General features: G+C 49.1%; 2 protein-coding genes across 4 annotated transcripts in view; one reads left to right on the plus strand and one right to left on the minus strand.

Annotated features, from left to right (window-relative positions):
- FYCO1 (FYVE and coiled-coil domain autophagy adaptor 1) overlaps nucleotides 1-26,495 on the minus strand; it is a 113,787-nt gene that overhangs the window by 18,021 nt on the left and 69,271 nt on the right. For all 3 annotated transcript variants that reach the window (XM_079933445.1, XM_079933447.1, XM_079933446.1), the window contains 3 exons: nucleotides 26,104-26,253; nucleotides 25,128-25,339; nucleotides 23,592-23,736 (listed from right to left, as the gene is read on the minus strand). In XM_079933445.1, the coding sequence (XP_079789571.1) occupies nucleotides 23,592-23,736; nucleotides 25,128-25,339; nucleotides 26,104-26,253 (507 nt within the window). The remainder of the gene's footprint in view (nucleotides 1-23,591; nucleotides 23,737-25,127; nucleotides 25,340-26,103; nucleotides 26,254-26,495) is intronic.
- Nucleotides 11,837-17,307, plus strand: CXCR6 (C-X-C motif chemokine receptor 6). The gene is made up of 2 exons (XM_079933450.1): nucleotides 11,837-11,854; nucleotides 15,490-17,307. Exon 2 carries the CDS (start codon nucleotides 15,511-15,513, stop codon nucleotides 16,534-16,536), a length of 1,026 nt encoding a protein of 341 aa, XP_079789576.1. The 5' UTR covers nucleotides 11,837-11,854; nucleotides 15,490-15,510; the 3' UTR covers nucleotides 16,537-17,307.

The raw sequence follows: 26,495 nt of genomic DNA on the forward strand, positions 1-26,495 counted from the left end.
CTCAGTGCTCATCTTGCTGGGTCCCACGCCCACTGCAGCCAATCGCTTATATGAGCTCAGGGATCTCAAACCCAACCAGCTCCAGTGTCCAATGCTGCCTGAGAAGAACCTAGGTCCAGGAAAGGGAAATGATTTGCTGATTTGCCCCATGGGAAGGCGTTAATGAGGAAGATCTCCTGAGCAGCATGGCTTTTTCCCAAAATGCTGTGATAATTCCTTCTCAACTGTCCTAGTAGGCTCTCCCCAGATGTTTCTGGGGTGAGGTCAATAGGCCCCAAAATGCCCTCACCCAGTTCTGCTCCCCCATCCCACCCCCTGCACATGCCCCTGGGCTCTCACCAGCCTGGCCCCCAGGCACATTCACTCAACCTCTGAGGCCCTGTGTGAACTTGTGTGAACTCAGACCTGCCTTACCCTCACCCTGCCTGCTGCTGAGCGGGTCCTGAGGCGGCGGCCCAGCACTGCGCAGGACACGTGAGGCGGGCACGGGCCCTACCCCACAGACGCGCTCCCTCTGAGGCAGGGACAGACAGCTGCGGCCTGACTGGAAGGCGGCCTCGGCACATACAGTGCACACGAGGTCAGCGGCTGACAGCAAGCATCCAGACCACGCACTCAGATGGCCCTCCTCACCTGCCCTCACACCCACTCGAGCACCAAGTTCACGGCTGCCCCTAGAGTGGACCTACAACTTACACGGGGAAACTAGTGTGCTTCTCTGAGAGCGCTATCTGGGCTGCGGCCGGGTGTGATGCCTGGGGAGGGGCTCTGCAGCTTTCCTAGGGAGTTAACAGACCCTGAATCCCAGAGCTCAGGTGAGCCTGGGACCTCACATCATCTCTGGAACGTGAGAAATACAAGAAAGCACAGTGGGTGGCCAGACCCTAACGCTCACAGAGCTTCTGGCTGGAGGTGGCGGCATCGCCTCTGCTCAGAAACGGTTCTCACCACACTGCTCCTCACATTTCACTGCCGGGTGGGTCCCGTGGCCAAACACGCCACAGCAGGGGCACGAGGCTCATCCTTCCACAGGGAGAGGCACTAGCAATGGGCAGAGATGCACAACCCACCCATGGGGAGGGGCCGCAGATACCGTCCCCCGAAGTCTACGCCCTGTGCCTGAGGCCTGAGGCTCCTCACTCAGTCAGCAGGAGGCTGGGAAGGTCCCGGGAGCACCCAGGTGTTCTTCATGCAGATGCGAAGACGGGTGGCTCAGAGTTGGCAAAATCCAGGGAGCCTCGCCTAAGCCTGTCCCGGATGCCACTCAACCCTGGGGGCAGGAATACCTGTGCGACACGCAGTGCGCCTGCAGCAACCACGAGGCACCAGGAGTTTGGGGTCAGCGACTGGTGGTGTCACCTCAGGGGCTGCGACAGACGCGGCACCTGCAGCTCGCTCCCACCCCCCACGCTCCTGCACCCCGTACTCCTCCCAGCCACCCACGTGTCACAGCCCTGCTCACGCTGGGCTCTGCCTATCTGCTTTTGGGTCTTTTCTCCCCCTGGTCCACATGCTCTTTGCAAGCAGGGGCCGTGGCTGGGCTTTCCCTGTCCCAAAGGACAGGTCACGGCCGTGTGCAGGAACCAAAGAATGTCTGTGCTACTTGTTAAATATACGTAGGGGTGTAAATTGTTAGTGTGTAAATTCAGGATGAAAGGGCAGAGGTCATGCTGATGAAATCAAGAGAAGAATCAGCAACAGATCCTGAAGGAGGAAGACCCCAAGTCACACGTGGAGTGGCAAACGCTGGGTTAGCAGAGCCACACCTGGGGACAAACTGCAGCACCTTCACCTCGAACAGGATTTTCTCAGACACAAAACAGACTGTTTGCTGCCAACTTACAAAGCTTCTCTGTCTGGAGGACAGCACTGCACGGGGGAGGCCTCTGTCCTCTCTGGAAATCTCTGAGCTCGAGACTTGGCTTCATTCAGACAGCTGGACATCACGCCTGCTCGCTCCACCACATGGCCCCACTTCCCGGCCTCACTCCTGTCTACTGCTGGAGCGCTGAAGCCGCTGGCTGGTACGGGGGCCTCCAGGGCTGCCTAGATAATCAGACGCCCACTAGCACTCAGGTGTCAGGCGGGCTGTCTGTGCACAGTCTATAGCAGCCCACGGCAGGTGGGAGAGCGCGTCCTCACCAACACCTCGCCCTCAGCGCTGAGGCCTAACCAGTGGGCTCCCTCTGGCTGTAGCTCACTGTGGCTCCAGAGGGCAGGGGAGGTGGTATGGCTCAGGGGAGAGGGGTATCACTCCACGTGGTCCCAGTCTTGGCTTTATGACTGTGACTCTGGGTGAGCCCTTTCCTCCTCTGAGACCTCAGACTTCTCCTTTCTAAATGGGAGGAGATGGAACTGGAAGGACTCCAAGTTTTGCTGGCTTAAAAAGGCTGTAAGTTTCAAAGGACTTGGAGAAGGCGTTTTACTGGCTGGGAAAGAGGTGGGCTCGCTCTGGTCGGCAGCTCGTGCCCTCAGCCTTCCCCACTCTTCCCAGGGAAGGTACAGCAAGGACATGTCCTCAAGTGCCTGCTGCCACCAAGGGCAAGCCTTGTCACTCCTTTTTCTCCCCAGCTCAGCCCACCTCTGACCGCCTTCCTGTCCAACACCTCTTTCTTGTTCATCTTCCAATCGCTGGCTTCCAGATTCCCCCACCCCCATCACAGAATGTCAGTGTGAGAAGAAGCTCAAAGGACCATCCAGTCCAACCCCACTTGATGGCTAAGGAGGCAGGGGCCAGGGGAGAGGAGACGGGCCCAAGGCCACTCAGGCCTGCCTCGTTTCATTTGCTCTCATCCTTGTGCAAAGTGCAAATACCATAAATGAGAAAGATAAATAACATATGATGAAACGAACTCTGAAAACTGTGGTTGGTTCTCTCATATTCCCTCATTAAGAATAAAAGATGTTGGGAATTCCCTGGTCGTCCAGTGGTTGGGACTCCGCATTCCCACTGCAAGGGGCATGGGTTCGATGCCTGGTTGGGGAACTAAGATCCCACAAGTCGTGGGGTGCAGCCAAAAAACCCCCAAGATGTCCTAATCTTTTGTTCCCTCTCCTCCTCCATCTCCCCACCTCTCTGACCATCACAACACAGACAACCCTCTTACCAGAGTAGGTCCTGCAACCCTTGCTAGTCCTGGCTGAGGACCTACATGGGGGAGCTTTGTGAGGTGGGAAGGGGAGACAGATGGAGGTGGGAGTGTGCATGGGTGGGTGATGCAGTCTCAAAGGCAATGATTAGGGACACAGAGTTTCCTTTCAATGGCTTTTCAAACTGTGGGTCATGACCCATTCAGTCAGTTGTGAATCAATTAATAAGTTATGACGAATATTAAAAGAAATACGATAGAGAGGGCAGACAGCAGAAGCAAGAAGAATGACAATCCTACAGCCTGTGGAACAAAAACCACATTCACAGAAAGACAGACAAGATGAAAAGGCAGAGGGCTATGTACCAGATGAAGGAACAAGATAAAACCCCAGAAAAACAACTAAATGAAGTGGAGATAGGAAACCTTCCAGAAAAAGAATTCAGAATAATGATAGTGAAGATGATCCAGGACCTTGGAAAAAGAATGGAGGCAAAGATCGAGAAGATGCAAAAAATGTTTAACAAAGACCCAGAAGAATTAAAGAACAAACAAACAGAGACCAACAATACAATAACTGAAATGAAGACTACACTAGAAGGAATCAAAACCAAAATAACTGAGGCAGAAGAATGGATAAGTGACATGGAAGACAAAATGGTAGAATTCACTGCTGCAGAACAGAATCAAGAAAAGAGAATGAAAAGAAATGAAGACAGCCAAAGAGACCTCTGGGACAACATTAAACGCAACAACATTCGCATTATAGGGGTCCCAGAAGGAGAAGAGAGAGAGAAAGGACACGAGAAAATATTTGAAGAGATTATAGTCGAAAACTTCCCTAACATGGGAAAGGAAACAGCCACCCAAGTCCAGAAAACGCAGCGAGTCCCATACAGGATAAACCCAAGGAGAAACAAGCCGAGACACATAGTAATCAAATAGGCAAAAATTAAAGACAAAGAAAAATTATTGAAAGCAGCAAGGGAAAAGAGACAAATAACATACAAGGGAACTCCCATAAGGTTAACAGCTGTTTCTCAGCAGAAACTCTACAAGCCAGAAGGGAGTGGCATGATATACTTAAAGTGATGAAAGGGAAGAACCTACAATGAAGATTACTCTACCCGGCAAGGATCTCATTCAGATTCGATGGAGAAATTGATGGAGAAATCTCATTCAAATCGATGGAGAAAAGCTTTACAGACAAGCAAAAGCTAAAAGAATTCAGCACCACCAAACCAGCTCTACAGCAAATGCTAAAGGAACTTCTCTAAGTGGAAAACACAAGAGAAGAAAAGGACCTACAAAAACAAACCCAAAACAATTAAGAAAATGGTAATAGGAACATACATATCGATAACCACCTTAAACATGAATGGATTAAATGCTCCAACCAAAAAGACACAGGCTTGCTGAATGGATACAAAAATAAGACCCATATATATGCTGTCTAAAAGAGACCCACTTCAGACCTAGGGACACATACAGACTGAAAGTGAGGGGATGGAAAAAGATATTCCATGCAAATGTTAATCACAAGAAAGCTGGAGTAGCAATACTTGTATCAGATAAAATAGACTTTCAAATAAAGAATGTTACAAGAGACAAGGAAGAACACTACATAATGATCAAGGGATCAATCCAAGAAGAAGATATAACAATTATAAATATATAGGCACGCAACACAGGAGCACCTCAATACATAAGGCATTGCTAACAGCTATAAAAGAGGAAATCGACAGTAACACAGTAATAGTGGGGGACTTTAACACCTCACTTACACCAATGGACAGATCATCCAAAATGAAAATAAATAAGGAAACACAAGCTTTAAATGACACAATACACTAGATAGATTTAATTGATATTTATAGGACATTCCATCCAAAAACAGCAGATTACACTTGCTTCTCAAGTGCATATGGAACATTCTCCAGGATAGATCACATCTTGGGTCACAAATCAAGCCTCAGTAAATTTAAGAAAATTGAAATCATATCAAGCATCTTTTCTGACCACAACGCTATGAGAATAGAAATGAATTATAGGGAAGAAAACGTAAAAAGCACAAACACAGGGAGACTAAACAATACGTTACTAAATAACCAAGAGATCACTGAAGAAATCAAAGAGGAAATCAAAAAATACCTAGAGACAAATTAAAATGAAAACATGACGATCCAAAACCTATGGGATGCAGCAAAAGCAGTTCTAAGACGGAAGTTTATTGCTATACAAGTCTACCTCAAGAAACAAGAAAAATCTCAAATAAACAATCTAACCTTACACCTAAAGGAACTAGAGAAAGAACAAACAAAACCCAAAGTTACCAGAAGGAAAGATATCATAAAGATCAGAGCAGAAATAAATGAAATAGAAACAAAGAAAACAATAGCAAAGATCAATAAAAGTAAAAGCTGGTTGTTTGAGAAGATAAACCAAATTGATAAACCATTAGTCAGACTCATCAAGAAAAAGAGGGAGAGGACTCAAATCAATAAAATTAGAAATGAAAAAGAAGAAGATACAACAGACACCGCAGAAATACAAAGCACCCTAAGAGACTACTACAAGCAACTCTATGCCAATAAAATGGACAACCTGGAAGAAATGGACAAATTCTTAGAAAGGTATAGCCTTCCAAGACTGAACCAGGAAGAAATAGAAAATATGAATAGACCAATCACAAGTAATGAAATTGAAACTGTGATTAAAAGTCTTCCAACAAACAAAAGTCCAGGACCAGATGGCTTCACAGGTGAATTCTATCAAACATTTAGAGAAGAGCTAACACCCATCCTTCTCAAACTCTTCCAAAAAATCGCAGAGGAAGGAACACTCTCAAACTCATTCTATGAGGCTGCCATCACCCTGATACCAAAACCAGACAGATACTACAAAAAAAGAAAATTACAGACCAATATCACTGATGGATATAGATGCAAAAATCCTCAACCAAATACTAGCAAACAGAATCCAACCACACATTAGAAGAATCATACACCATGATCAAGTGGGATTTATCCCAGGGATGCAAGGATTCTTCAATATATGTGAATCAATCAATGTGATACACCATTTTAACAAACTGAAGAATAAAAACCATATGATCATCTCAATAGATGCAGAAAAAGCTTTTGACAAAATTCAACAACCATTTGTGATAAAAACTCTCCAGAAAGTGGGCACAGAGGGAACCTACCTCAACATAATAAAGGCCATATACGACAAACCCACAGCAAACATCATTCTCAATGGTGAAAAACTGAAAGCATTTCCTCTAAGATCAGGAACAAGACAAGGATGTCCACTCTCACCACTATTACTCAACACAGTTGTGGAAGTCCTAGCCACGGCAATCAGAGAAGAAAAAGAAATAAAAGGAATACAAATTGGAAAAGAAGAAGTAAAACTGTCACTGTTTGCAGATGACATGATACTATACATAGAGAATCCTAAAAATGCTACCAGAAAACTACTAGAGCTAATCGATGAATTTGGTAAAGTTGCAGGATACAAAATTAATGCACAGAAATCTCTTGCATCCTTATACACTAATGATGAAAAATCTGAAAGAGAAATTAAGGAAACACTCCCATTTACCACTGCAACAAGAAAATAAAATACCTAGGAATAAACCTACCTAGGGAGACAAAAGACCTGTATGCAGAAAACTATAAGACACTGATGAAAGAAATTAAAGATGATACCAACAGGTGGAGAGATATACCATGTTCTTGGATTGGAAGAATCAATATTGTGAAAATGACTACACTACCCAAAGCAATCTATAGATTCAATGCAATCCCTATCAAATCACCAATGGCATTTTTTACAGAACTAGAACAATAAATCTTTGAATTTGTATGGAGACACAAAAGACCCTGAATAGCCAAAGCAGTCTTGAGGGAAAAAAATGGAGAGGGAGGAATGAGATTCCCTGACTTCAGACTATACTACAAAGCTATAGTAATCAAGACAATACGGTACTGGCACAAAAACAGAAACATAGATCAATGGAATAAGATAGAAAGCCCAGAGATAAACCCATGCACCTATGGTCAACTAATCTATGACAAAGGAGGCAAGGATATACAATGGAGAAAAGACAGTCTCTTCAATAAGTGGTGCTGGGAAAACTGGACAGCTACATGTAAAAGAATGAAATTAGAACACTCCTGACCACCATACACAAAAATAAACTCAAAATGGATTTGAGACCTAAATTTAAGACTGGACACTATAAAACTTTTAGAGGAAAACATAGGAAGAACACTCTTTGACATAAATCAGAGCAAGATCTTTTTTGATCCATCTCCTAGAGTAATGGAAATAAAAACAAAAATAAACAAATGGGACCTAATGAAACTTCAAAGCTTTTGCATAGCAAAGGAAACCATAAACAAGACGAAAAGACAACTCTCAGAATGGGAGAAAATATTTTCAAACGAATCAACGGACAAAGGATTAATCTCCAAAATATATAAACAGCTCATGCAGCTCAATATTAAAGAAACAAGTAACCCAATCCAAAAATGGGCAGAAGACCTAAATAGACATTTCTCCAAAGTAGACATACAGATGGCCAAGAAGCACGTGAAAAGCTGCTCAACATCACTAATTATTAGAGAAATGCAAATCAAAACTACAATGAGGCATCACCTCACACCAGTTAGAATGGGCATCATCAGAGAATCTACAAACAATAAATGCTGGAGAGGGTGTGGAGAAAAGGGAACCCTCTTGCACTGCTGGTGGGAATGTAAATTGATAAAGCCACTATGGAGAACAGTATGGAGGTTCCTTAAAAAACTAAAAATAGAATCACCATATGACTCAGCAATCCCACTACTGGGCATATTCCCAGAGAAAACCATAATTCAAAAAGACGCATGCACCCAATGTTCATTGCAGCACTATTTACAACAGCCAGGTCTTGGAAGCAACCTGAATGCCCATCGACAGATGAATGGATAAAGAAGTTGTGGTACATATATACAATGGATATTACTCAGCCATATTACTCATGGAATTTCGTTCCATAAAAAGGAACGAAATTGGGTCATCTGTTGAGATGTGGATGGATCTAGAGACTGTCATACAGAGTGAAGTAAGTCAGAAAGAGAAAAACAAATATCATATATTAACGCATGTATGTGGAACCTAGAAAAATGGTACTGATGAACCGGTTTGCAGGGCAGAAGTTGAGACACAGATGTAGAGAACAAACATATGGACACCAAGGGGGGAAAGCTGCAGGGGGGTGGGGATGGTGGTTTGATGAATTGGGCGATTGGGATGACATGTAAACACTGATGTGTATAAAACTGATGACTAATAAGAACCTGCTGTATAAAAAAAATAAATAAAATAAAATTCAAAAATTAAAAAAACAAACAAAAAAACTAATACTAAACTTTCTTTGGTTTATTTGTATGGAAATATGTTAATATAAATGTTTCAGACATTACATGAAATTCCTAAAAATCTTATATGTTCTGGTATAATAAGTCATAACTCTAGTTATTATTTTAAAATGTGTATCTCAGAAATAACTAAATTTCCTTGTCAATTGCATTATTATGAACTTTCATCAAATGTTTAACCGTGGTCATTTTTAAGTCTTTTGTCATTTACAGACAGTTCTGGGTGTACTCTGATGCTTTTGCAAAAATGTTCCTATAAAAGGGTAAAAAAAAAAAAAAAGAAATAGGATATAATAGAAAATATGAACGCGTTTTCGCATTATACTGCATGTGGTAAGGATAAGCATTGTTTTATGAGGCTCTTGTTTGACTGTCTATACACATACACACCTGGGTAGTCATGTAAATTTCTGACTGTGGGATGCAGTAGAAAACGTTCAAGCAACTGTGTTGGAAGATGTCAAAGGATTTTTAAGTTTGAGAATGACGGGGAACAAAGATAAGGCCACTAGGGGGCACCCTATCTCCTTTTGTTGCCATTGAGGTGTTTTCCTCAGAAAAGATGCAAGACAAGCTCACTGCCCACAAGTGACCTTCCTCCTCCCCTTGCTCTGGCCATGGGAGCCTACTGCTAGCTATGGTGGCCTCTCATGGCTGATGGCACGTCATCCCTTCCTGTCCATCTGAATTTCTGTCCCTGAGCCTGTGGTTGGTCGAGCTGAACTGTCCTAAGGCGTGTACATCTGTCAACTTGCTCCACCCTATCAGGGCAGTCACCTTGGCCACACCTGCCACATTTGGCCTGGGCACCCGTCATGCACACAGCCAAGGTGGTCTTCTGCCCCAAATGTCCCCAAGGACATGACCAAGGCTTGCTCCACTTCGGAACCAAGTAAGAATAAAGTGGTGACCACAGGCAAGGATGCTGAGGAAGTCCCTAGCAACGCAGTCCAGGGGTCCACGCCTGCCTGGACTAGGGGGTCACAGGTGAGGTCCCTCCAGCTTGCTCTCTGCAGCTGTAATATACAGTATTCTCCTGTCACAAATCAAAACGCCTTAGCCTCTTTTTTCTTTAACTTCAGTTCTGCCAGTTGCCCAAGGAGCAGATTCTCTCTGGCTGTTCAGGTTGGCTGAGGAAGGAATGGAGCCCAGAGAGCCTCATGGCCTGAGTGTCCTGCTGACAGCCTTCCCCAGAGGGCTCCACCCACCCCTCCGCCTTGCTAAGCCAGCACGGTTGGAGTGCCGCTCTGCCTGTTACACGGGGTCTCCTGTGAACTGGAGAAGTCTTTGGTTTACAACTGCCCTGTTCAGTACAGAACCACTGGCCTCACGTGGCTGCTTAAATTCAAATTCATCAGAATTAAAACAAAACTAAAAGCTTGGCTCTGTTGTTGCACTAGCCACACTTCGAGTGCCTAACAGCCACAGGAGTTAGTGCCCGCTGTGTTGGATGCACAGACACAGGACACGCCTGTCATCTCAGAAGGCTCTACTGAACAGCCTGGGTTTGGAAGGAGAGGCTGAGCCACACGTGGGCCACATTCACTGCGGGGCTTGGGTGCATCTTTCTATTTTACTGTTAAATTCCTAGTAGTTTTTCTTGTAGTCATTTTCCTTTTTGCCTAAAAACCAAGTGAAGAAGATCGCTTCTGGTGTTGATTTCTGATTACTTGGTAACTATGGGCTGACCAAAACACTCAGACCCACATGCCCGTCCTGACAACTGGCCTGCCGCCTGCTGCCCTCTGGTTAGGCTGCTTTTCTGAGGGTTTTTCCAACTCATCCTCCACAGCCGCCGCCACCCACCACCGCCTGGCAGTCACTCCTCTACCAGCAGCAACTGCCTCATCCCTGCGTCCTGAACTGCCGTCCTACGCAGGGCCCTGGCTCCAGAATGTCAGGTGTTCAGAAAAAGGAAGCAGGTCAACACAGTCTGACTTCTGAGAATCTGCAGGGGGCACGGCTGCCACAGCACTTTTACTCTCCCCCGATTCTGTTTCGGAAATGTTTACATATTCTGGGAAAAACCCAAGACATATGGTTGGGTACTTGCCCTTAAGAAGTTCAGAGTTTTGTTTCAAAGAAAAGCAATGAGCACTACAGATCGGAAGACAACAGAAGGCATTTTGTAAAGTGGTTGAAATAAAATTCTGACCCCCAAATTGTGAGGGGCTCTTATCATCTAATTTAGTTGCAAGTTTTCCATCGGAGAACTTTCCACTGGAGAATGGTTATGACAAGTATGGTCATGCTCTCTCTAAGGCACACATCACCCCTCCTTCCCAAGCATATATGTGGTCACGGAGGGCACCGGGCCGAGGCCTGTTCTTCCCCATGGAGGGAAAGCGATTGCTGAGAGGGACGACCATGGCTGAGCCAGTGTGTCTGACAAGGTTCAGCCCCTTCTAACATCACCCTGTGAACTGGTCCTAAGTGACACGGTTCGTTTGTCTCTGGGAAAAACTCATCTCTCAAAGCTTAAAGATTCCAAGATGTCAGGCTGGCTCACTGTGAAGGAATGTCTTGTCTCAGAAGATTTCTTTCAGAAAGATGGGTGCTTTGACCTGCACTATTTGGTTCAGCCTGTTCACTGTTGATTCTAGTCTGGACAAGCAGAGCGGTGAGCACTGTCTGAGTGGTGTGGGTTTAGGAGGAAGGGCTGTGTCTGGCCCTCTGGCAGACCCATCATCTAGAAGCCATTTGGTCCACTGGTCTGGCAATGATGGAGACCCGGGTTGGTATCCTGGAAGTGGCAGTTATTAGCTGTGAGTCCGTGGGGCTGTTCTTTGGCTACAGTCCTCTGTATTCTCATCTATAACATGGTGTAATACCTACTTGCAGGACTGGTATGAGAATCAGGGCTGTCACGTATACTGGAGCTGCAGGCACACAGGAAACCCAGGCCATAGCATCGACTTTGCATTGGTCCAGACCCAAACTGCCCCAAAGAGACATACGACTAGTGAATGAAATAATTTTAGGGTACAAATGCCACCATGTTCAGTGGACTACCAGACACTGCATATCGCTCCCCTTCAGTTTACAAATTAAAACCCTCTTGGATCCTGGCAAAAGAGTAAGACCCCAGCCAGGTTGCAGGGGGTGTGCAGCATCAGAGCCACTGCTTCGTCTCTTTGACTCCCAAATTACGTGGGTGCAGGCTGGTCATGTGGATTCTGATCTGCAAGATTGGAAAGGGCTGGGTCTCCTATAATCACCAACCGAGGGCTCTTAAAAATTACTCAACGGAAACGGACCACATCAGAGAGGCAGAGGCCGACCTTGCTGCTGTGAGCAACCTCATCTCAGGAACAAACTGAAAGAGCATCTCTACTGGTGAGTCATTGGTCTTCTTCATAGTTAAAAGAGGAGCTAACTCCAGGTTGTTGGGATTCTCAGAGTCCTGCCTGCAGCACGGTATGGTGTCAAATGCCCAGGCTTTCAAGCTCAACTGTCCTTGGCTCAAACTCCATCTCTGCTATTTGCTGCCATGAGGGTCCGAGGAGAGGATTATGACAACCTCGTTCTGTAAGATGATGCTGATAGTAATGGCATAATTAGACCCTCCCCAGGAGATAAGGAGAGTCTAGTCACTGTGTGTGTTCATTGACTAATCTCTTTTTGTTTTTCTTTTCCATTTTATAAGACAGGCTGTTATCTTAGATTATGGTTTACTTTCTTTTCTCCATATATGTCAATATACAACTGTAGCAACTTCAGAAAATACAGAAAAATATAAAGGAGGAATGGAAATAAGTCACCCCTAATTCTACCAGCCAGGGGTGAACTGCTGATAAAATCTGATCATTTTTCTATGTTTTAAAAAATATAGTCAAAATCATATAGCTTGGGATTCCCTGGTGGCACAGTGGTTGCGAGTCCGCCTGCTGATGCAGGGGACACGGGTTCGTGCCCCGGTCCAGGGAGATCCCACATGCTGCAGGGTGGCTGGGCCCGTGAGCCATGGCCGCTGAGACTGCGCGTCCGGAGCCTGTGCTCCGCAACGGGAGAGGCCACAACAGTGAGAGGCCCGCGTACCGCAAAAAAAAAAAAAAAAAAATCATATAGCTTATCACAGATTTGTAAACAAAGTCTATAGAATATGGGGCAGAGGGATTTAAAGAGTTCATGAACGCCCAGAGTTGCAGGCATGCTTGTGCATTATTACTGAGGGAGAAGAGCTACAGCTGTAATAAGACTCTCAAAGGGGTTTATGATCAAAGAAGGCCGAGAATCATGATCAATTTTACATTCACTTTGTCATCTATTCGTTGTAATGGTAACAGCCAATATTACATTGCATATTGGGGGGGGCGGGCAGGGATAAATTGGGAGATTGGGATTGGCATATACACACTACTATATGTAAAACAGATAACTAATAAAAACCTGCTGTATAGCACAGGGAACTCTACTCGATACTGCAATGAGCTGTATGGGAAAAGAATCTAAAAAAAAGAGTATATATATATATATATATATATATGTCACTTATATATATATATCAGTTATATATATATAACTGATTCACTTTGCTGTACACCTGAAACTAACACAACGTTGTCAATCAACCATACTCCAATAAAAAATTTTTTAAATGTATTGCATTTTCCAAAATCATTAAAGGCACTTCCTAAACATTTCAGTCATATTCTGTTTTATGCCTAAATTATACTTTGCTTATTTATTATCAGACACTATTTCCAAAGTTGTATATATTACTTTCTTTTTAATTTTCACAAATCAACATAGGACTTTGGTTAGAGAAAATAAAGAAACAAATGGTTTTAATATTTCTAGAAGGGAAAGTAATTTTTAACACTCTATCTGCACAGAACTGTGCAGTCCCAACCTGTTAAACACTGTTTAGTTTACCAATTATTACAAATGAATTTGCATGGGTCATCTGAAGAAACTGCAATGCCAGCCTAAGGATGCAGCAACAGCCTTAGTAGGAGAATTATTAATTCATTCATTCATTCATTTAGTTATTTATTTTTGGCTCTCTTCGTTGCTGCATGGGCTTTCTGTAGTTGTGGCGAGCGGGTGCTTCTCTTTGTTGTGGTGTGTGGGCTTCTCATTGCTTGCGGTGGCTTCTCTTGTTGCGGAGCACGGTCTCTAGGGCACGCGGGCTTCAGAAGTTGTGGCATGTGTGCTCAGTAGTTGTGGCTCGCAGGCTTTAGAGCACAAGGCTCAGTAGTTGTGGCACACAGGCTTAGTCGCTCTGCGGCATGTGGGATCTTCCCAGACGAGGGATCAAACCCGTGCCCCCTGTATTGGCAGGAGGATTCTTAACCACTGCGCCACCAGGGAAGTCCCAGGAGAATTTTTTTTAAAGGCCAAGAGTAAGTCAAACAATAATGGAGATCTGACATTACTTTTAATGTCACATTCTAAATGATGAAGAATATATTTTTGTCCCCATGTGAAGCAGTAACACCCACAGAGCATCGTCTGACCCACTTAACCTAGCAGCCCAGGGCTGGTGGGGCACAATGCCCATGGGTTGGCCTTTCACTCTTAGAGATCCAACATTTTGTGGTCCAGGAGGAGGGACTTTTCACTGAGTAGTCTTAGCCCAAAGACAAGGTTCTTCCTTGGAGAGAAAGGGTGCTTTGAGCCCATGAAATACCAAGGTGGCAGCAGGGCTAAAATCCCTTCCTGTCAGGACCCAGCATCAGGAAAAGAAAAGTCTCCGAGGAGACCAGAAAGGAAAGATCATCTCTCCTTTTACACCCCCTTGTCTGGCCGGTTGATATTCTGACTTTGCTAAACCAAATGGCTGCTCTTCTTAAACATTTCCTTGAGGTGCCAGTGGGATACGGCACCACTCACTGGAAGAGTCCCTGCGTATTGAGTACCTCCAAGACAGTGGCAGGGACTGACCTGGCCCTCCAAGGCCGATGCTGCCGCAGTTGCCCCTACTCCCACACCACAGATTATATCACCCGTGTCTGGTCCATGGTCCCCAGCAGAGTCACAGGGCCCAGAGAAGGGTCAGAGGGAAGCGATAACCTTGAAGGGCTGGGACCCCCGGGCAAGAAAGATAGCTATTTGGTCTTTGCTATAAGTAGTCCCACTGCAAGGCTGGCCACGAGCCCTGCTGTGGTAGCCCACCCTCCTGACGTCCCATTTCAATCAGCTCTTCCGTGTGTTAAAGGAGACCCCTCAGCCCTACACTGCTGGTCATAAAAGCTAAAGCAATGTTCCCTTCTGGGGGAATCTACCTTGTAAGAGATTCCTGAAGATCACAGAGGCCCTGAGGGTGGAATGTCATACACTGTGACAGATGAAGGGGAAAGCTGGGGTTGGGCGTGAGGAAAACTGCCCAGTTCCCTGGTCAGAAAGCCGCTCGGCCAAAGCACTGGGCAGCCTGGGCTCTTCCCTGCCCTGGCTCCCCATCACGGTAAGACGAGGCAGGATGGATGGCCCATCTAGGCAGAAAGGACCAAACACCTCTTGGTCTCCAGGAGTCTTCTTGATGGTGGACCCCCAGGAAGGGGGATATTGCCTTAGCTTTCACAATTCGTAGTCCAGGGGTCAACTTAACAGAAGATGGGGCACAGGCTAGGTGGGCACCTTCTGCGAGGCATGGGCAGATGAATACAGCCCTCCCCACTGAAGAGCAGCGCCGCTCTTCCAAAAGGACACAGTCCCCAGTTCACCACGTGGTGACCTTTGCTTCCAAGGCCATTGAGCACAGGATTTTATGGAATGTGGGTGGGGTCAGTTATGTGTTGTCTCCCAGACAGGTGAGATCCTGAGAACTTTAGGGCCAGTGAAGGGTTCCTCGTCCTGTCTGAGCAGTTTCCCCTCAGAACTGGTTGTCCCCAATATACTGGGCTGTTACTGAGCAGAACAGTGGGTGGGTTTAGGAGGTGACTATCTGCCCCCTAACTGTGGGCAATGGGAAGAGAGAAGGGATCACTCTCAGCCCCAAATATATATAATTCCTGTGGTTTGACTCCCAGGGGTCCATCAGAACAGACACCATGGCCGAGTACGACTACGAAGACCTCGGGTTCTTCAACGCTTCCAATGACAGCAGCCAGGGGCACGAACACTTCCTGCAGTTCAGCAAGTTGTTCCTGCCCTGCATGTATGTGGTGGTGTTCATCTGTGGCCTGGTGGGGAACTCCCTGGTGCTGGTCATATACATCTTCTACCAGAAGCTGAAGAGCCTGACGGACGTGTTCCTAATGAACCTGCCCTTGGCCGACCTGGTGTTCGTCTGTACTCTGCCCTTCTGGGCCTATGCAGGCTTCCACGAGTGGGTCTTTGGCAAAGTCATGTGCAAAACCCTGCTGGGCATCTACACTTTGAACTTCTACACGTCCATGCTCATCCTCACCTGCATCACCATGGACCGCTTCATTGCAGTGGTTCAGGCCACCAAGGCCTATAACCAGCAGGCCAAGCGGATGGCCTGGGGTAAGGCCGTCTGCTTGTCCATCTGGGTAGTTTCCCTGCTGGTTTCCTTGCCGCAGATCATCTATGGCAACGTCCTTTACCTTGACAAGCCTGTCTGCGGCTATCACAACGAGGAGATTTCCACCATGGTTCTGGCCACCCAGATGACACTGGGGTTCTTCCTGCCATTGCTTGCCATGATTGTCTGCTACTCAGTCATAATCAAGACACTGCTTCAGGCCCGAGGCTTCCAGAAGCACAAGTCTCTGAAGATCATCTTCCTGGTGGTGGCGGTGTTCCTGCTGACCCAGACGCCCTTCAACCTCGTGAAGCTCATCCGCAGCGTGAGCTGGGAGTACCACGCGATGACTAGCTTTCACTATGCCATCACAGTGACAGAGGCCATCGCCTACCTGCGTGCCTGCCTTAATCCTGTGCTCTATGCCTTTGTTGGCCTGAAGTTTCGGAAGAACTTCTGGAAACTTGTGAAAGACGCTGGCTGCCTCCCTTACCTGGATGTCTCAAGCCAACGGAAGTGTTCAGAGGACACTTCCAGGACTGCTTCAGCCTCTCGCAACATGGAGGCGACCAGCATGTTCCAGCTGTAGGCCTTGCTGGGCTTGGAGAGGCTGCTCAGAAGTCACAGGACCATGGCTGTGTCCTCTAAGGCTTTGTGTATAGCATGGGCATTCTCAAGGAGAAGTTATCAAACAGTGCAGCTGGGGTGGGATGTTTCTTCTCAGGCATGCGCAGACTGTGCCCTCTTCTTTTACACCCAGGCCTAAAGCTCAAAGGGGAGGCTGAAAGCTGCCAGAGCTTTCCTTCCTCTACCCCGAGAATACTGACACCAGGGAATGACGTGTGATTCTCCAGACCCCAGGTTCTCCTTCAGTGGGAATGGGAATGGGACTAAGGGTTGAACAGGGGGACCGGGCCAACAAAGGTCTTGATGGCAGGTGACACTCTGGGCTCCCAAGTTCAGAAGATTCTTCTGCCGATTGGGAAGCAGGGGAGATTAAAGCAGCCATGAAAACCAGTGCTGACACTGTGACTCAGACCTCCATCACCAGGCACCCAACAGAAATGAGCTCAGGTTCTGCCACGCCTTGTGGGTTTGGTTTTATATAGATAGGTGCTTTACGTTCTCTTTGATTAATCCTGGAAGGGCTAGCACCAGGGAATATGAACGGGCCAAAGCAAATGAGGGTCGGCTGAGGATTCCAGCGGGCCACAGAATGCCAGAAGAATGTGCAAAGCTGAGTCTAAGACTACCGTGAGTCTAAGCAGCGCCTCTGCAATGGATCTGCGGTGGGTCTGCTCATTTAAAACCTGCATTTATCCCGTGCCTCACACACACACACATCATATAGGAATGTACGTGTAATACACACACACACTTCTCAAACAGCATGATTTTCATGACTGAGAAATAAAACTTTTTAAAAGTATCCAAACTACTTTTATCCTTAGGCACATTCCACCTTACTGTGGTATTCCTGAATATACCAAAAGTGATCACTTGTGGGCTCAGAGCACAGGAAATAAGTTAAAACTGTCAACTTTCAGGGCACTGCTCTATCAATACACCAATGATAACAACTGTGGCTTCAACCTCCTGCCCAGAACGAGAGGTGCGTTTGTTACCTCTGAGATGTGGTCACGGAATGAGGCAGAGTTTTAGCATGTTTATTAGATCCCAGCAACCTGCTCAACAGGCTTAAGAGTGGCCTTTTTGGCTCACATGTCACAAAATCACTCACTGAAATATGGAGAACCTGTTGACAACAGCTAAGAGCGCTCAGGGAGGTGGGCCAGAAAGGGCCGAACAGTGAGGTTTCGCAGCTTGGACAGACCCGAGTCACGAGTGGGTAAGACCAGCTGGTAATCTCTTAATCATTTCCGCTTTGGTGAAACGTAGACCATAACAGTACCATCTCTCAGGGCAGGCGTGTGAGGACTGGAGAGGGTGCACACAAACACTTAGCACGGTTTGCATTTGTGGGAGGAAGGCCCCCCAAATGGCGGTAGTTGTTATTCTCTCAAGAACCAGCCACACAAAACGTGAGCCGCCTGCCTTTCTCTGTGCACTGGCAGGGCGGGGCAGGGTCGGCTTCGTGCCTTCCAGAGGCGCACGGCACAGTCCAGCTGCGCACAGGCCGGCCTTGCAGGGCCCACAGGGCCACCGACTGTTTCATACACGTGCCTAAAGGCACCCACGGGGAGAGCGGCTTTACTGTGCTCAGGCCGCATGGACTACCCAGCGCTCCTCGAACACCAAAACCTGCCCTTTTCGTGGTGACAAGGCTGACTTTCAACTTGTTTATGTTGGCTTCAGAGGGGGAGTTTTGGTCACCCTCCTCTGTGCTGTCACCTTAATGTCAAGCACTTCTGGTAGAGGGACCCCGAGCCCCTGGCCTCCCCAACAATGTCCCAAAACAAGAGGCAGAGGCCCTAACTGGGAAGGAGGGAGTGAAGAGTCGGGGAGCCAGGGGCCCTGCGGCCTCTCCATGTGTCCCCACGGAGGAAAGCAGTGTGGTGGGATGGGAAAAGCAGGGCTCTGGGGTGACTCAGTCACTGCCCCGGAGAGAGCTCCACATCTGTCCATCCTGGGACAAACGCCGCAGCCTCCTCAAGCCCATTTCACCATCCACACCCCAAGCTGACAACGGCCCTCCTTCCAGGAGCGCGGTGAGGCACGGACAGTGCACTCCAAGCCACGCTGGGGGCTGCTGGTCACGGCAACAGAGGGGCGGCTGCTGGGACCACTGTTGTTGAACGGTGCCTGCCTGGCTGAGTCAAAGGAGACCAGGCACCCATCAGGCCGTGCCCCATCCCAGGCCTATTATATGCCCTCTCTCCAGCCTCCTTGCAAAAAGGTTTTGCACTGGCCCTTCCACAGCTTAGGAGAACCTGCCTGCCTGTCCTGAGGAAAAGCACAGCAGCTGAATCTTCTTTCACCTTCTCTGCCTCCCCAGTCACTCATTGGCCCTACTCTCTGGGCCCTCACCTGCTCACACTTGGGAGTAGAGATCTTTTTCCCAACCCCCTCCTGGGTACACACCATTATGGGCAACAGACACGGGCACAGCCCAAACAAGGCTTTCACTCTCGACTTCACTCATCCACGGGACAGCCCCATGGAGCACAAGCTCAGCCCCGCCCTTCTCCCCTTGCTCTCCCCTCTGCTCCCACGCACCAGTGCTTGACGTAAGCAGCCTGGGGTGTGGGGGAAACTGGCGGGAGGGGGTCAGGCTGGGTGTGGACCCTGGGTGAGTCCAGTTGGCCTCACGTGCGGCCTCAGGGTCTCCTCCCCGACCAGGTTCTCTGCACTTACAGGCCGGGGGCGGGGCGGTTAGAGACCATGACGGCCACACTGTCTGAGATGTGGTGAACAGAGGGTGAACCTGATTCCAGGGGCTACCTGGAGCCAGAAGCCCGGGATTCTCAGTGAGCATTCTGGACTGAGGAAATGGTGCTGCAGGAGAGAAAAAACAGAAGCTGCCCGTACTGAAGGGGTGGAGGCGGAGCAAAGAGCACAGGGCCCAGGAGTGGCCGGGGCGCTGGCTCTAGCCTCGTTCTCTCAGCGCAGCACCCCTTCCACAGGCCCAGTCCTTTGTGGTCCACAGTAACTCCCAATGCCGTTTGGTAGGACACCTGGTACTATCATCCCTGTTTTCCAGATGAGGAAACTAGTTCAGAGACATTACTACCTGCCAAAGCTCACACAGCAGAGCTAGGGCTGGAACCCCGGTGAATAACCTCTTTCTCTTCCCCCAAACGTTGGCTAAGATGGCCCGGGGTACCTGACAACTCTGTACTTGTCTGAAGGCGGAGATGCTAGGTTAACCCAAGCACAAGGTGGCTTTCTAACCTTAACTGTTATCACCATATCCTGTTCTCGGTTTGAGATACCAGGTATCGTATCTCCTGGCTGGTGATAAACCTGCCACAAATGGCCGAAGCACTCTGACCACAGAGCACTTGCTCTAAAGCAAGTACCGGCAAAGATGCTCTGTGGGTCAGGGACAGTCTCCGTGCGTGAGTTTGAGCTCAGTATCATCTGGGCATCTGGTGGGATTTTCGCTGGCGAACACAACTGAGCTACAAGATGTAAGGAACCAAGCCCGTGGCAGTAGACATCACAGTGTGGCCCTTGACCTCACAGCTCAGGGGAAACATCACCAAAACCACGCAATTCCATGGAAGGCTTTCCACATCATTTCCATCTGACCCTCCTAACAACCCTAGAGGTGCCGTCCCTGTCTCTTCTGTACGAGAGAGGGAACTGAGTTTGGGGCCTGTGGTGCTCAAAGCCAGGGAACCTGGAGGCAGCAGACCAGGAGTGTCTGACTCTGGACCTCAAGTTCTTCATGGGCACAGTCTGCTTGAGAAGGGAGGCCGGGCCTGGAGGAGGGAATGGCTGCTGGAAGCAGAGCAGAGGCCAAGGGACCCAAGGCCAGGCTTGTTGCTGGAGGACAGAGTTTCTTTCCTCCTCTGCCTGCCTCGGTCCTGAGAAGAGCTGGGCACCTGGTCAGGGAGACGGCTGAGGGTGGGCCTGGGTCACAGTTGGGAGGGGTGTGCACAGCTGCAGGGTTCTGGAGAATATCTCCCCTCCACCTGAGGTGGGCTGTGCTCCTGAGCCACGTGCAGGGGCCTCTGGGAGGCTGCCTAGGGATCTGTGGGATCCTGCCGGGTCTCCCCGAGAGCTGGATTCTGGGACCTGTTCCTGTCCCATCACGGCCAGGAGGGCCAAGGCAGACACCTGTGTTTGTCCTGAGAATGTGTGTGTGGGGGGGGGCGGTAGGAGTGGACAAAGAGGCAGGGAAGGTGGGCAGGTGCTTGATGTGAAGATAGGGAAACGGGACCAGGAGGAGAGGGCTGTACTCTTCAAAATGAATCTCGGGCCTGTGGACTGGAGGGAGGGGTTCTGGGCACAAAGCTTAATGCTGACACTTACAGCCCCCTGACCCTGAGCAAGTTACCTGGCCTCCTGAGCTTCAGTACCTTGACCTGTAAAATGGGGACCATAATCCCTACTCTTTGAAGGGTTGGGCAGGGACTAAGTGAGGTCACGTGCAAAAGCTGCTACACAGGGAAAGTGCTCGACAGACACTGCCTCCAGGCAGCCTCCTTCCCCCCACATCAGGGCTTTCACAGCCTTGAACCCCTCCTGGACCACTTCTTCCTTTGGACTTGCTGATTTCTTTCTCTCAGTGTCTTGGCAGGGATGCATACACAAACCCAGGCTCTATACCAACCCCTCACACCCCCCACCCCACCAAACCCGTCGGAGCTCCTCAGACTCCTGGTGGTTTTGATTGGTCCTAAGCTTAGGAAGAAAAAGAACATAAGAAAAAGCCACCAGAGACACGGGGGTCCGTCTCTGGCTAACTCACAAGGAAGGTGTGAGACAAGGCAGGCCCTGAACTGACTTGGAGGGCTGGCTCTTCACCCAAACAGAGGACGCATGGGGACTGCAGGCCCATGCATTAGCCCTGGATCTCCTCCTCAGGCCGCAGGCCAGCACGCTGGCAGTTTCCTTTCCTTGGACCGCTTCCTGATTCCCCATGACCCAAAACACACTTATTTGTCAGCAGTCAGAAGACCTTCTGCTTTTGCTCCTACTGAGAAAGGGGAAGGCGAAAGGTGAAGGGAAGAGGGAGCTGCAGCGCGGCACTTCCTCATGCAGGTGACAGCCCAAGGTCATCCTCCCAGGCCCTGAGCTTCCGGTCCTGCTCCCCGGACCCCCTACCCACCTACCCACCTGGCCAGCAGCTGAGGCACAGTCAGTGAAGAGTTGCCAGGTGACGACGGCATGAGTATGGCTTACTGCAAATGCAAGAGAACGTGCCCTGGGGACCACTGAACCATGGGGGTTGGGGAGAACGCTGCAGGCTCATGCAGCCAGGAAAGGCTTCAGAAGGAAAAGAAAGGGCCCATGGTCACAGTGAGCAGAGGCTTTCTTGGGTTGGGTGATGGGCTGGCTTTATCCATGAGGCAAGGTCAGTCACCTTCAAGCAAGAGAACAGAAGAGTATGGAGACATACACTTGAGCCTAAAATCTCCTGTGCTGAGACCCTTCCGAAGATTAAGTGCATCTCCTCCCATGCAGCAGAAATCCTGGATGATAAATCTGACAGCCCTTCCTCTGAACTCTGGGCAGGAATAGAGGAACAGAGGTCTCAATACAAGTCGGCAAGAGCATCACAGAACTCCCTAACTGGATGGAAAGTGAGTCAACGAACGTCTGGACACAGGAGCCATGTCAATTCTCCCTTGAGCTTCTAAACAGGCAGTGCTTTGCTGTAGGAACTGCAGTTAAGCCAGACCCCAGGGGCTGAGAAACACCGAGCAAGGCTGCCATGTAGGGGAACTTGACTTTTCCCAAGGGTCCCCTGGCTTAAGCTCTTGACACTTTAATACAATAGCACTTTGTGCAGTTACTTCATATATTTAGAAACTAGCCATTGCAGAACTCTCCTCACAGGCCTTGTTGGAAAACAGCCGGCCCAGAAAAATGAGAGGGCCAATGGAGAGCCGGTACTAAAGGACACCCCTGTGCCTGATGCTGTCCATCTGCGGCATCAGGAACATTTGGTGGGTCTGGGTCACTGATTAAGAGCAGCACAAGATACTGGTGGTGGGGCAGGCACGGGATGGGGGAGGGGAAAGCACCGGGTAACAAACTTGGTTATATTTTTATTGCGTTTAGAACTTTGGGGTGGACATCCCTGGCAGTCCAGTGGTTACGACTCCCCACTTCCACTGCAGGGGGCACGGGTTCGATCCCTGCTTAGGGAACTAAGATCCTGTATGCTGCATGGCGCAGCCAAAAAAAAAAAGAGGACTTCTGAGAGAAACGTCTACTTGAGACAACAGAAATTAATCTTGTGGCACCGTTACCAAGCCTGATGAGTGGTTCCAAAAGGTGAACACGGTTTTTAAAGAGCAGCGCGTTACTCTGAGCATGGCTACAGCAGCCCAGCAAACGCTGCTCTCATGGGCTGAATTGTGTCCCCCCCTTAAATTCATAAATTGATGTCTTAACGCCCAGTATCTCAGAATGTGACTGTTTTTGGAGACAAGATCTAAAAGAAGTAAGTTAGTTAAAATGAGGCCAATAAGGCGAGCCCTAATCCAACCTGACTGGTGTCCTTATAAGAAGAAAAGATTAGAACACAGAGAGACATGGGTGGCACATGCATAGCGGGCATGACCATGTGAAGAGACAGGAAGACAGCAGCTGTCCGCAAGCCAAGGAGAGGCCTCAGGAAACCAAACCTGCCTTGGCCTTGCACTCCCAGGACTGCGAGAAAATAGATTTCTGTTGTTTAAGTCACCTGGTCTATGGTATTTTGTTATGGCGGCCTGAGCAGATTAATACAGTTGCCTAAGCCCAGAAAGGCCTTCCTGAAGATGCTGAAATCAGGGGGACCGCTGACAGACACGCCCAGGAACCCTCTGACAAGGCTCAACACTGACTACTCCTCGAGCCCTGGTGCTCCTCAAGGGCACCCTGCCCCGAGCACTGTTCGCAGGCACCTCCCCTTAAGCAAAGACAGCCAATCTTGCTTCCAAGCTTTCCTAATCCTTTGATAAGAAACTAATCCTTTGATAAGTGCACTTAATGGGCACTCAGGAAATGGAGGTGATGTCTACTCACTGTTCAGCCACGTTTGGGTCAAGAGAATCAGTTTCGGTGGGTGTTTCAGGCAAGGAGGAGCCGGACTCCTGTATCTGGCACAACTCCTCATCTGTGATGATGTCAAACACGGCATCGTCTGGCGGCCGGCAGTCTGTGTTAGCACCTGGGGTGCAGAGGAAGGTCGGGAGAGAAGAGAAATGCAGTCATGGACAGTACGGGGAGGGAGTGTAGCTACATGGGACGAGCCACCAGGACACACTCTAAGTGCTCACTCAACCGACAGCTACTCTGTCCAGATGGAGAGAAATGGCTCTTGGCATGTTCCAGAAAAGCAGATGAAGGGACTACAGATGAAACTGAATGCACCATGTAAGAGATTTCTCTGAAGTCCCTTAGGCAGTGGTGTGGAGAGGTTTTAAGCTCTTACATGTTCTCTGAGGCCCTTTATTTAGAAGGAAAAAAACCTATCAAAACCTTATCAGGAAAGAACCTAACAAAAAGGTAATCATACTTCTGTGCTGCTGAATCCTTGCTCCAGCAGACACAGACCTCACTCATGCCTCTTTGAGAGGAGGATTCTGTCTGGCCTGCATTTTCACCTCAATCCACTGAGGGGTGGAAAAGAACCTCCCTCTGCACAGCAGCCATTGTGCTTCTGACCAGGGTACTTGTGCCCAACTTTGCAGGCTACCCAGTAGGAAGGATGCTGTGCGATGCTGCTGTGCTAGTCACCCCCCACCCCGCCAACAAGCAGTCTCTTGCATGTGATGGAAAATGTGATGGCAGGCCTGAGACGAAAGAAGAAAAGACAGAAAGTAAGACAGACAGACAGAGGAGGAGACAGGAAATGTCAGAAAGCAAAACAAGCAACCTCAGCATGCTGGCACCATGCCACCCTCTGTCGTCACTGGAACACCCACTAGTGAGCCAGGCGAGGGGAAGATTCAGCAAGAAGAACAGTTCATGGGAAGTTCCCAGCAGGCCCCGCCGCATGGCTCCTGGTACAGGCCGTGCTTTAGAACAGACACCCACAGTCCAGCCCTGAGAGGGCAGCCTGGGCTGGTCTGCGAGGCTGTGCTGAGCAGGACCCAAATCCCGCTTCCTTTTACTGAGCTGAGTGAGAGGACATGAAGGAGAATATATCCTTCTTGGCCGCCGAGAGAGAATGTGAGCTACAGGGAGACAGGGAAGGATGTGCTCGTTTCCACACTCAACTCCTGGCCTTTGGTTACCCTGAAAGAGAGGGCTGGATATGGGGCTGGGGCCCTGGGAGACAGCGTTTTCCAACGCTGTGGGTCCACTGGTGGTGTGAGTTGAGAAGTAAACAGACACCACGTTAAATAACACTGAATCATATCAGGAGAAAGTTATTCCCTTTTCAATTCTCCTTCAATCCTAATTACATCAAAAAGAAAGTCTCAGATTGGTGGTACTACCTTTTTAGTGCCTAAGTTTGGAAAACACTGAACTACACATGTTCCAGCTAAGCAGCCACAGTGGGGTAGCGGTGAGGGTGGCACCTGGAGAACACGGAGGGCAGTGGCAGAGCCTGACCTTGGCCTCCGGTGGCCTGGGGTGCGGCCTGGGCTGGTGACCGGGTGGGGCTGGGCTCTCCCTGGCTGGTGCCCGAGCTGGTGCTGTCGGGGGACTCGGGGCCCTCGCTCAGCTTCTGGAAGCAGGCCTGGCAGCAGCGCTCCTTCTTGCCGCTGTGCTTGCTCACAGCGTAGTTGTTGCAGCAGTAGTAACAGAAGATGTGGCCGCATATCCTGGGGACGACACAGGCACGGGCCCTGAGGACGCTGCACTAGAGGTCTCGAGTGACCTGCTTGGGACCGGAACCGGGCTCTGTTCTGGGCTCTGGACGCCACATAGCTCGTCAGACCTGGCTCTGCCCCCACTCTAGAGTGGGGCCTGAAGGCCTATCTCATAAGATTCCAAAAAAGCCATCTTGGTAAGCCAGATGGGAGACACGTTTACTTCCAGGGTCCTGGGAGGCAGGCCGAGCCCCCTTCCCTAACGCAACGGTGCAGGTGTGCATTCTAGGCCTCGGGGGCTGGGCTCTAAGAGACCACAGACCCCATCCCCCTGTGCTGACCGTTCTCCATCTGTCCGCACCCCAACTCAAGATTCATTCCTGCCTGCCCTTCTTTGGGCCCTGGGGGGTGTGGGGGGGTTTCTGCTCTGTGTTCCTCTGGTGAAGCCTCAGCCCCTGCTCTCTCTGGGTTTCATTTCCCCTCTGACCCCTGCAGGCCAAGAGAGGGCCAGAGGTTGGGTCTCTGGGTGCTCTACATCCCCGTGGGTCCCCTTAACTCTGCCTACACCCCCTGTATTAAACTCTCTTCCCTTTCGGGGATCCCCGAGTGTCCTGCTGAGACCCTGCCTAACATACCCTCCTCAACTGGTTCCCTCAAAACTAAGAGGCAACGTGCTCTTCCTAGACAGTTGGCTGCGGTGCCAACGCCTGCCACGGAGTCCTCGTTCAGAGGCGTCTGCCCTAGTGCTGGGCCCTGCCCACAGGCCGCCTGCTGACCTGCAGTGGTGCCGCCGCACCATCCAGCTGAACTCCCGCTTGCAGTCAAAGCAGTAGTTCGCCTCCGTGTCCCCCAGCCACCTCTCCTCAGCACTGAGCTTCTGTTGGAATTCCAGGGCGTCTGACTTCTGCCAGAGAGCATCCTTGTCCCTGGGAAAAAGCCGCATTAGAAAAATAGAAGAAAGAATCCATGAAAACAATAGAATTATCTCTGGTTCATTTCAAAAGACTGCTTCCGAATTTCCCAAAACACAAGGAGAATTCACTTTTACCTTGGAAATAAACCCCCAGTCTAGGTCTCCTCTGTCACCCCACACCAGTCCCAGACTCAGCAGGAGCCTCCCAACGTGTTAAGTCCTCATCTGACACCACACTGTGTGAAGGTACAGGGG

The sequence above is a fragment of the Stenella coeruleoalba genome (assembly GCF_951394435.1).
Source record: "Stenella coeruleoalba genome assembly, chromosome: 10".
Classification (NCBI taxonomy): domain Eukaryota; kingdom Metazoa; phylum Chordata; class Mammalia; order Artiodactyla; family Delphinidae; genus Stenella; species Stenella coeruleoalba.